The sequence below is a fragment of the Salmo trutta genome, chromosome 5 (genome assembly GCF_901001165.1).
Source record: "Salmo trutta chromosome 5, fSalTru1.1, whole genome shotgun sequence".
NCBI classification, from domain to species: domain Eukaryota; kingdom Metazoa; phylum Chordata; class Actinopteri; order Salmoniformes; family Salmonidae; genus Salmo; species Salmo trutta.
The window spans coordinates 33,722,562-33,734,830 of NC_042961.1; the positions used below are offsets into that span (position 1 = coordinate 33,722,562).

Below are 12,269 nucleotides of genomic sequence, written 5' to 3' on the forward strand. Positions count from 1 at the left end.
TATTTTTAGATCCTGTCCTGACACATTTTTATCTTGAAATTAAATTATTACACAGCCCCTTCTGGATTTTGAGTAATAAGCACTGTGACAACCAACCTGTGAGACAACCAACTCGTTCTCCCCTATAATTAGTATATGTATAATGATAAGTGTGCTGGTAACCATTGTGTTGTTGTGCAGGTAAGATCGTAGCCAACCGGACAGTGGACTTTGAGCAGGTGCAGTGGCTGAACTTCACAGTGAGAGCTCAGGACCACGGCAGTCCACCCAGAGTGGCTGAGCTTCCTGTCTACCTGCGTATAGTAGACATCAATGATAACAAGCCCATCTTTACACAACCCTCTTACCAGGTACCACAAATACTAGTTCATAACATACACTGCAAAGGGCATCACCCTTAAGGCGTCAGCATACTTCGGTTCAGCTGGCACCTAGCCGAACTCGGCTAGGCGAACTGAACAAGTGTTCTCACATACTACCTTAAAAGACATTCACTTGATAAAAAAGATAACTCAAGAAATATGTCATAAATGTCGACGTTTTCCTCAAGAAGATCTTAGTCGTGCAATTTTACATCTAAGATGTTTGGTGCAGTATTTGTCAAATAAAAAATGTTGCATGAAAACGATTTGTTTCTTGTTGAATGACACTTCATTGAATAATCCCTACTGTTGACCAATCACCAACAAAGGGGCATAGACGTTGGCTACCGACTTAAGCTTGCCTCGAGAAAAAATGTGTGTGCACGAACAGCCGAAAAAACACTTGCGGAAGACCAAAACGAACAAAAACGTCAATTGTTTTTGTCATTATATATGCACAAACTATTTTGGGTAGGATGCATGCGGACACCTTTAGTAGTACTCACTTGATATCATTTCTATTGTGATGGTCTGAGTTTGTGCTCATCTGTGTGTATGCTGATGTTGTTGTGTCATGCTGTCCCTTTGCAGAAGCCAGTGTTTGAGGATGTTGACTTGGGCACAGTCATAGTGACAGTCAGTGCCACGGACGCAGATTCGGGCCTCTTCTCTGTCATCGAGTACGGCCTGGTAGACGGAGAGGGCAAGTTTGGCATCACTCCCTCCACTGTGAGTTCTGTAACATGTTTTAACACGTGAAGAAACACACACACATGCACACTTTGCAGTGCTTGAAGTGGACTTCTTTTTACTTCACGTATCACTGCACTTCACAAATTGGTGCAGGCACTCATTTTTGGGTGCTGGTACTGTTTATATTTAGGAGCTGGAACCTTTTAGCCAATATTCTGTAGAGGTTGATGGTCCTCGAGCAGTAGAAAATTCAGTGTACTAGTACTAGCTACTGGTGTGCACCTGCCCAATCCAAGCACACATACATACACACAAACACAGACACACACACACACTCGCTCCTCTCTTTTGTTTTCACTCTATTTTTTACTCTTTCAAAGAAAAAGAACAGACTCATCTACATTGAATGTACAAAACATTAGGAACAAACCCCTTCCTAATATTGAGTTGCACCCCCATTTTTCCTTAGAACAGCTTCAATCCATTGGGGCATGGACTCTACAAGGTGTCGAAAGCGTTCCACAGGGATGCTGGCCCATTTTGACTCCAATGCTTCCCACAGCTGTGTCAAGTTGGCTGGATGTCCTTTGGGTGGTGGACCATTCTTGATACACATGGGAAACTGTTGAAACTCAGCACCATTGCAGTTCTTGACACACTCAAACTGGTGCGCCTGGCACCTACTACCATACCCTGTTCAAAGACACTTAAATATTTTGTCTTGCCCATTCACCCTCTGAATGGCACACATACGCAATCCCATGTCTCAATTGTCTTGAGGCTTACAAATCCTTCTTTATCCTGTCTCCTCCACTTCATCCACACTGATTGAAGTGGTCTTAACAGGTGACATCAATAAGGGATCATAGCTGTTACCTGGATTCATCTGGTCAGTCTTTGTCATGGAAAGAGCAGGCCTTCCTGCTGTTTTGTACACCCAGTGTATGTTACCTGATCATCGAAATTGCACTTAAATGTGGAATATGGGACCTGGAATGATACATCTTACTAGCCTAAGAAGAAAGACATTTTCAGATACAAGGTGACTTTGTAGAGGTAAAGGAGGAGACTCGAGTCCAAGGTTGCAGTTGGAATGATAGCCTTTTAAGGATCACTTTACTCTTTTTGTGTGTTGTTCATTAGTCCACTGTTAATACAATCCCCCAAAATGGTCAGGTTTTTTAAGATGGAGCACTCTCAGCACAGAGCAAAAATTGTGATGATGATGCTGCATTTTAACATCATTTAAGTGAACTATCCCTTTACCTCAGAGCTCCTTGGGTACAAGCTAGTGCAAAATGAAACGGTCTTAATCTAGAGGTTTTATAAGTATGCATTGATCACTTCAGTGTCACAATTATGTACATTATTTCTGATATAAAACAGACATTACATTCTTGTAAGGGGGATTAACTTTTGTCAAAGAGTTCGTTTTTCTGCCTAAATGTTCTATCTCTGCTGCTCTGACTCCTGTCAGTCTTCCGCATTTCAGTTGCCCTTAGACACTGATCTTGTGCAGTATTGTATTTCCACTAATGGTAGGTAGTATAAATGTAACCACATGTAACATATGGTTTTGCATTAGTATACACATCAAAAGTCCCAATGCAAAGTTACACCTCACTTTTCTATTTTTAGAGTTATTACATATAACCGATCAGGATTCCGAAGAATGCCGAAGTCATGCCGGAAAATGTTTTTGCGGGTGTGACATTATATGGAGGACCCGGCAAGCCAGCCTATTCCCTATAATGTAAACTCCAACAGAAAAGACTTCAAATGTATAACTTCAAATTAAACCAAATCGTTTGCACAAGGGCTGGGACGATACCAGTATTGCGATACTCGTTAGTATTGTGAAAACAAAACATGAAGTTGATTTAACATTTTTAGGAAAACAGCCCTAATGTTGAAATTAAAAATCATTATGTTGTCATCTAGAGTCACATTTATTTATTTACTAACCTATAGCACATAATATTTTACATACAGCAGGTTTTTAAAGGACCAAATAGTTTGGTCTGCCTCCTGTTCTCATTTTTGCGATACTGGTATCATACTGGCCCTAGTGGTGAGCTTTCTAGCTCCAAGAGCTGCTTAGGCATCACCCAAGTGGGTGCTACACAGAGTGGAATTGGAGAAGTCCAGTGGCTATAAGTCAGGCTGGTCCTTAGACTTGCCATATACAAGATCATCAGCAGACTCCATCACCATCATCTACCATCGTCTGACCAGCTCTCTCAGCTCAAGCCATTCACTGTCCCTTTACATCTTCGGAGAATGCAGCTTTCAAATACTTGGCCTCTATTGGTTGGCCTGTCATGATACATTGCGTGTTTGTTTTTTGATTTTGAAATGCTTTGAGATTCTTTGAAAAGCGCTATAGAAATGTTTTAAATTATTATGATTATTATTATTACATTAAATATATAACACCATCTAACCATCAAATAATGTTACCGCTATATGCAGTTATCTTAGCCAGAAAACCAGCCAGCTAAAGTTAGTTACAGTGCCCTCCATACTTATTGGGACAGTGAAACATTTTTTTCTTCTTTCGGCTCTATACTGTATACTGTTTGAGAGTCAGATAATCCAATAGCGATATAGTAGGTTAAATCCAAAGTAGATACATTCCGGAGGCAATAATCCCGAGGCGGCATTGGGCAAAGGAGAAGAGGGGAAGAGTCAACAATAAGACGGCGATTGGAGGAAGGCTCCAGGGAAATGGAGATGATCACAACAGCGCAGTCAGTCAGCTACTGTAGCTCGCTAGTACTAAGCCAAGGTTGAAAAACTCTAGCCTACTTCACAGAGATCATGCGGACCCCTTGTGTGAAGAATATGATTGATTGTTTACATCACACCTCCTCGTGATTGGTGGATTGTAGCTCACCATTGCCAACACTCGATCTGCATGGCTAGTGGCTAACTAACCTGAGCTAGCTAACGCAGAGTAGATTATCCATATAATGTAGAGAAATATTGCATTGTGGGTAGTTTAGAAGATATCTAGAAATAGTTTAACAAATATGTAAAAAAAACTAAATATAACTATGTTTGTAGTTATAGGTAACCAGATTGTGACTACAACTAAGTTACTAAGTCTTTGACCACACTGTGTTGTTGCTTTAGTGAGTAAAAACTCAAAACTGCTTCCTATCCTTTAAGGTTATGACTGGGGGAGGGGAGGCTGATCCTACAGTGGTTCTTCCTGTACAAGTTGTGTCATACTGCAGCACACCTTGCGGGCTGCCACAGAATTCTATGGCATGTTATTTAAGTGTCAGCCATTGTTGCCATTAATGCTAGTTAGTGCTAGTTTGACGACCAGAGGGCATCTTTGAGAAGCATTTGAAAGTCTTTAATATTGGCTGTACTAGAGAATTTAAAACCTTTTTTGGAAGAAGAAAGTATATGGGATTGATTTTAAGAAATGTAGCTTAATGAATTGTATTAATATTATGGTGTTACTATTCCAAGAAAAATAAAAAATGAAACCCTCAGTGAAAATATGGAGCTGTACAACGTGACCAGTCGGGAGTAGCAAAATAATCCTAACATTTCCACACCCTAATTGTAGTCTAACCAATACCCAAACAGAGATTCAGTGAAAATAATATGGAAGTTCCTGCTGTGGATTAGATGTGTTGTCTGAAGCCTAAACTCTCTCCCTGAAACTGCCTAATAACTACACTTTATAATCATCTTCCTCTTTCTCCTCTTTCTCCTCCTCCTACTTTTCCTCCTCCCTCTCTTGTCAGGGTGACATCTACATTCTGTCTCCACTGGACAGAGAGACTAAAGACCACTACACCCTGACGGCCATAGCTAGGGACAACCCTGGGGGCAGCCCCAACAACCGACTGGAGAAATCTGTTCAGGTGGGATTCATACTGTAGTAGAACATAAGTAACCATAGTTGAATACACTGACTGTAATCACTCTGGATAAGACTAAAATGTGAATGAAAATGTATGTTCAAAATACTCTGCGGCCAGTTTATTAGGGACAGCACCCCGTTCACAAAAAGGGTTCACTCCTACAGACAATGAGTCACGTGGCCGTGGCTTACTATATAAAGCAGGCAGACAGGCATCGGGGCATTCAGTTACTGTTCGATTGAACATTAGAATGGTCAAAACGAGTAACCTAAGCGACTTTGAGCGGAGTATGATTGTCGGTGCCAGGCACACCGGTTCCAGTACCTCAAAAACGTCCAGCCTCCTGTGTTTTTCCCACAAGACAGTGTCTAGGGTTTACCGAGAATGGTGCAACAAACGTCCTGTGGGTGAAAACAACTCATTGATGAGAGAGGTTGATGGAGAATGGCAATAATCGTGTAAGCTAACAGGCGGGCCACAAACAGGCAAATAATGTCGCAGTACAACAATGGTGTGCAGAACGATATCTCGTAATACACAACTTGTCGGTCCTTGTCACGGATGGGATATTGCAGCAGATGACCACACTGGGTGCCACTCCTATCAGCTAAAAACAGAAAGTGGATCCAGTGGGCACATGATCAACAACACTGGAATTGAGGAGTGGAAAAGCATTGCCTGGTCTGACGAATCCTGGTTCCTGTTGCGTCATGCTGATAGCAGATTCAGGTTTTGGCGTAAGCAACATGAGACCATGGCCCCATCCTGCCTGGTGTCAACGGTACAGGATGGTGGCAGTGGTGGAATGGTGTGGGGAATGTTTTCCTGGCACATGTTAAGTCCCTTGATACCAATTGAGAAATGTCTGAACGGCACACCTTGTATAATCCATGCCCCGAAGAATTCAGAGTGTTTTGGAGGCAAAGGGGGGTTCGACCCAGTACTAGATGGGTGTACCTAATGAACTGGCTACTTTGTGTATATCTCTGCATTGGTAATATGTGTATTATTATCCCTATGAGGATTGAAACAATAACCTTGGTATTGCTAGCACCACACTCTTACCAACTGAGCCACACCGGGCCACATCATATTTTCCTGTCCCTGGTCTGTCTCTCTCAGGTCTTGGTGACCGTTCTGGATGTGAATGACTTCCGTCCACGGTTCTCAGATCGGGTCTTTGAGACCAGTGTGTTTGAGAACGAACCCAGTGGGACATCTGTGATCACACTGACTGCCAATGACCTGGATGAGGGGGAGAACGGTCTGCTGTACTACAGCCTGCAGGGCCCAGGGGCAGGTAGGAGCCACACAAACACACACACACATCATCATTAGGTACTGTAAGAGGCTTTTGTTCCAGCCCAGTTTTAACACAACTGATTTAACTTATTATGGTCTACATTAGCAATTGATTAGTTAAATCAGGTGTGATAGGGCTTGGCTAAAACAAAAGCCTGTATCTCTCTCTTTCTCTCTCTCTCTCCCTCTCTATGGTGTATCAGATGCCTTCTCTCTGGACGCTGACACAGGCCTGGTGCGTTCTCTCCGTCTGCTGCAGTCCTTTGAGTGCTTTAACCTGACGGTGGTGGCTACAGACCAGGGCAAACCACCCCTCTGGGGCACCGCCACCTTACACATCATCATCATAGATGTCAACAACAACAGGCCCATGTTCGTCAGGCCCACCAACGGCACCATCATGCACATCATGGAGGTGTGTATATGTTTGCTTGTGCATGTTGGTGGTACTACAGTATGGTGTTAGAAGTCCCTAGCAGTATAGTAAAAATGTAATAACAGATGATATATTTTTTTGCATGTATGAAGCTGTTGCTCAACTACACAGGGCTACTGTAAAAATCTCTGCAGGTGTAGCTATAGTGCATACAAACAGGATATCTCAAATCTCAATGATGTCTGCCCACCCTTGTAGGAGCAGGCCCCAGGCCTGCTGGTGTACGAGGTGTTTGCGACAGATGGGGATGAGGGGGTGAATGGAGAGGTGCGCTATGCCTTCCTCCAGACAGGCGCTAGGAACAGAGATTGGGAGAACTTCCACATTGACGCTATTACAGGAGTCATCACCACCGCCGTCAAACTGGACCGAGAGAAGCAGGCCCTGCACAGCGTGAGTGGACTGACAAGACACGACCTAGGGCCCAATTCTAACCATACATATGCACTTGTAGCTGGTGACAACCTGAATCATACCTTGAGGTCAATGGAAGAAATGCAAAGTTTGAGTGTAGGCCTGGCAGATTTCTGGTTAGGATTCAGCCCAGACAAGAATGAACAAGCTGATATGCAACTTCTAAAACTACACAGTAATGGAGTGTGTGTGTGTGTGTGTGTGTGTGTGTGTGTGTGTGTGTGTGTGTGTGTGTGTGTGTTAACAGGTCGACCGATTATGATTTCTCAACGCCTACCGATTATTGGAGGGCCAATTATTTGTAATAATGACAATTACAACAATACTGAATGAACACTTATTTTAACTTAATATAATCAATTTAGCCTCAAATAAATAATGAAACATGTTCAATTTGGTTTAAATAATGCAAAAACAAAGTGTTGGAGAAGAAAGTAAAAGTGCAATATGTGCCATGTAAGAAAGCTAACGTTTAAGTTCCTTGCTCAGAACATGAGAACATATTAAAGCTGGTGGTTCCTTTTAACATGAGTCTTCAATATTCCCAGGTAAGATGTTTTAGGTTGTAGTTATTATAGAAATTATAGGACTATTTCTCTCTATACGATTTGTATTTCATATACCTTTGACTGTTGGATGTTCTTATAGGCACTTTAGTATTGCCAGTGTAACAGTATAGCTTCCGTCCCTCTCCTCGCTCCTACCTGGGCTCGAACCAGGAACACATCGACAACAGCCACCTCGAAGCAGCGTTACCCATGCAGAGCAAAGGGAACAACTACTCCAAGTCTCAGAGCGAGTGATGTTTAAAACGCTATTAGAGTGCACCCAAAATCATCCCCCGTTTGGCGAAGTCGGCTGTCTTTGTTAGGAAGAAATAGTCTTCACAGTTCGCAACGAGCCAGGCGGCCCAAACTGCTGCATATACCCTGACTCTGTTGCAAGAGAAGTGACACATTTTCCCTAGTTAAAAGAAATTCATGTTAGCAGGCAATATTAACTAAATATGCAGGTTTAAAAATATATACTTGTGTATTGATTTTAAGAAAGGCATTGATGTTTATCGTTAGGTACACGTTGGAGCAACGTGTACCTAAGGGATTATATGCAACACAGGACAGGCTAGATAAACTAGTAATATCATCAACCATGTGTAGTTAACTAGTGATTATGATTGATTGTTTTTTATAAGATAAGTTTAATGCTAGCTAGCAATTTACTTTGGCTTCTTACTGCATTCGCGTAACAGGCAGGCTCCTTGTGGAGTGCAATGTAAAGCAGGTGGTTCGAGCGTTGGACTAGTTAACCGTAAGGTTGCACGATTGAATCTCCGAGCTGACAAGGTAAAAATCTGTCATTCTGCCCCTGAACAAGGCAGTTAACCCACCGTTCCTAGGCCGTCATTGAAATAAGAATGTGTTCTTAACTGACTTGCCTAGTTAAATAAAGGTGTAAAAAAATATATTATTATAATTTTTTAAATCGGCCAAATCAGCGTCCAAAAATACCGATTTCCAATTGTTATGAAAACTTGAAATCGGCCCTAATTAATCGGCCATTCCGATTAATCGGTCAACCTCTAGTGTGTGTGTGTGTGTGCGTGTGCGCTCATGCATATGTGTGTGTGTTCATGTGTGTGTGTATATCTGTGTGCATGCTTGTGTGTATGTGTATTGCTTATGTCTGACTAACGGACTGTGTCCTGTCCCTCAGCTGATTGTTGTGGCCTATGACCTAGGTCAGCCCGTGCCTTATGAGACAACCCAGCCCCTACAGGTGGCGCTGTTGGACATCGATGACAACGAGCCTGTCTTCTTCAAGCCCCCGGTGAGTGGGGGAGAGTTAGAGAGCTTGGCCGTGTCTCATTCGAGGAAGATGTTCCCTCCACTCTGCACTAATTCACACTCATCTTCCTGCAATGAAACATAGCCCTGGACTCCTCAGCTATAAATCACACTCTGGGTTTATACCTTACCACTAAGTGATACTTGAAACGGCAGAATATTCTTTCTGTACCAAGCAATGTTTGTGTGATCAAACCACCTTTTCAAATCTCTAGATATCTCTCCCTTCATATTTGTTTTTTATTTGGTATTTTGTTTACTGTGTTTGTATATTAGTCAATAACCTCATTTACACCTGGCACTAGCATGCGTCCTTTGTCCTGATCTTGCCCACATTTTCAGAAATATGTCTAAACATGGTATTAAAATGTGTCTCATATTTGTCCACTGTGTCTGCATTGTGACCAGATTTTATGGGATTATGGTGATTTACAGTGCCTTCAGAATATATTCACACCCCTTTACTTTTTCCACATTTTGTTGTGTTACAGCCTGAATTGATGAAATTGATGAAATTGAGATTTGTTTTCAATGGCCTAGACACAATACCCCATAATGTCAAAGTGGAATGACGTTTTTTGACATATTTACAAATTAATTAAAAATGAAAAGCTGAAATATCAATAAGTATTCAAGTCTTTTGTTGTGGCAAACCTAAAAAACTTCAGGAGTAAAAATGTGCTTAACAAGTTGCATGGACTTACTCTGTGGCAAATAATAGTGTTTAACATGATTTTTGAATGACTACCTCATCTCTCTACCCCACACATACAATTATCTGTAAGGTCCCTCAGTCGAACAGTGAATTTCAAAAACAGATTCAACCACAAAGACTAGGGAGGCACCTATTGGTACTGTAGATGGGTAAAAAAAAAGTAAACTGACATTGAATATCCCTTTGTAAATAGTGAAGTTATTCATTACAGTTTGGATGGTGTATCAATACACCCAGTCACTACAAAGATACAGGTGTCCTTCCTAACTCAGTTGCCGGAGAGGAAGTAAACCGCTCAGGGATTTCACCATGAGGCCAATGGTGACTTTAAAACAGTTACAGCGTTTAATGGTTGTAATAGGAGAAAACAAACTACAATGTTGTTGTGTAGTAACAACATTGTAGTTACGCCATAATACTAACCTAATTGACAGAGTGAAAAGAGGGAAGCCTATACAGAATAAACATATTCCAAATATACAGAATAAACACATTCCAAAACATGCATCCTGTTTGCAACAAGGCAGTAAAGCAACTCCAGTGTAGATTTGGCCTTGTGTTTTAGAATTTTGTCCTGCTGAAAGGTGAATTAATCTCCCAGTGTCTGGTGGAAAGCAGACTGATTCCGTTTTTTCTCTAGAATTTTACCTGTGCTTGGATTCATTCCGTACATTTTTTATCCTGAAAAACTCCCCTGTCCTTAATGTGTGTCAAAGCAATTCACTTTTTTCCTGAATACAAAGTGTTATGTTTGGGGCAAATCCAATACAACACATCACTGAGTACCACTCGCCATATTTTCAAGCATAGTGGTCATGTTATGGATAATCGTTAAGGGTAATCATTAATTGTAATCGTTAAGGACAGGGGAGTTTTTCAGGATAAAAAATGTACGGAATGAATCCAAGCACCGGTAATATCCTAGAGAAAAACCTGGTTCAGTCTGCTTTCCACCAGACACTGGGAGATTAATTCACCTTTCAGCAGGACAAAATTCTAAAACACAAGGCCAAATCTACACTGGAGTTGCTTACCAAGAAACCAGCAAATGTTCCTCAGTGGCCGAGTTACAGTCTTGACTTAAATCTGCTTGAAAAAACTATGGCAAGACCTGAAAATGGTCGTCTAGCAATGATCAACAACTAATTTCACTGAGATTGAAGAACTTTCTGAAGAATAATGGGCAAATGTTGGAAAGCAAACTGAACCAGTTTTTCCTCTAGGATTTTACCTGTGCTTGGATTCATTCCATACATTTTTATCATGAAAACTCCCCTGTTCTTAACGATTACAAGCATACCCATAACATGATTACTATGCTTGAAAATACAGAGAGTGGTACTCCTGTCATGAATGCCACCGAAGGTGGCTCCCCTGCCTGCTCAGGCGGCGCTCGGCGGTCGTCGTCGCCGGCCTACTAGCCGCCTCTGATCCCTTTTTCCTTTTCTGTTGGTATGTCTTATTGTTTGCACCTGTTCCTTATTTGTGTGTCTTGATTTGTGGTTATTTAAGCCTGTTGAGCCCGCCCAGGTTTGTGCGGGATTATTTTACGTCAGTGTGCTTTTTGGATGTGCTGGCGATCTGCCTGGATTATTTTATTTCCGGACTGTGTGCCCGTTGTGTATGGGTTGGTCATTTTGTTCACACGCCTGTTGTGTTGGCGTCGACCGTGTCGTACCAGAGAAAATAAATCTTGTTTATTCTTACCTCTGCTCTCTGCGCCTGACTCCTACCACCACTCCTAGCATTCGTGACAACTCCGTAATGTGTTGTATTGGATTTGCCCTTGGAAAGTTGGAAAGACTTGGAAAGTTGGAAAGTTCTTAGAGACTTACCCAGAAAGACCCAAAGCTGTAATCGCAGCAAAGGTGCTTCTACAAAGTATTGACTCGGGGTTGTGAATACTTATGTAAATTAGATATTTCTATCTATTTAATCCATTTTGAATTCAGGCTGTAACACAACAACTGTGGAATAAGTCAAGGGGGTAGGAATACTTTCTGAAGGCACTGTAAATGGTTTCACTGACCAGATCCATCTACACTTGTAAGATATCATGACACAATGTGTGCTTGACTGCCTCAGGAGGTGGTCAGGAAGATCTGGTCACAATCAGATCACAATGCGTCTTTAATCGTCTACACCTGTCTGAAAATGTGGGCACAATCTGAATGTGGACAAGATCAGGTCAAAGGATGCATGTTAGAACCAGGTATAAAAAGGGCTAATGTGTTAGTTTCATATGTGTGACGATTTTGTCTTACATCTGGCTCATGTATCTGTGTGCGTGTGCGTGTGTGTGCATGCATGCCTGTCTGTCCGTCTGTCTGGTTCGCTCTCAGCGAGGCAGCCTATCGTACCAGACTCTGTCTGTGGCAGAGCACTCTACTCCAGGGACAGTAGTGGGTAATGTGAAAGGAGCTGTGGATGCAGACGAAGGCTCAAACGCTGTAGTCTACTACTTCATAGCAGGTCTGTGGAGAGGACAACACAACACTACAGACACACACACAAACAGGCACAGAAGCACACGCACACACACACACACACACACACACACACACACACACACACACACACACACACACACACACACACACACACACACACACACACACA

General features: G+C 42.1%; 1 protein-coding gene across 1 annotated transcript in view; it reads left to right on the top strand.

Annotated features, from left to right (window-relative positions):
• Positions 1 to 12,269, top strand: part of LOC115194080 (cadherin-23-like) — a 752,381-nt gene that overhangs the window by 729,707 nt on the left and 10,405 nt on the right. The window contains exons 50-57 of the mRNA XM_029753428.1: positions 181 to 350; positions 954 to 1,091; positions 4,820 to 4,939; positions 6,062 to 6,239; positions 6,445 to 6,656; positions 6,876 to 7,070; positions 8,805 to 8,918; positions 11,993 to 12,122. Of these exons, the coding sequence (XP_029609288.1) occupies positions 181 to 350; positions 954 to 1,091; positions 4,820 to 4,939; positions 6,062 to 6,239; positions 6,445 to 6,656; positions 6,876 to 7,070; positions 8,805 to 8,918; positions 11,993 to 12,122 (1,257 nt within the window). The remainder of the gene's footprint in view (positions 1 to 180; positions 351 to 953; positions 1,092 to 4,819; positions 4,940 to 6,061; positions 6,240 to 6,444; positions 6,657 to 6,875; positions 7,071 to 8,804; positions 8,919 to 11,992; positions 12,123 to 12,269) is intronic.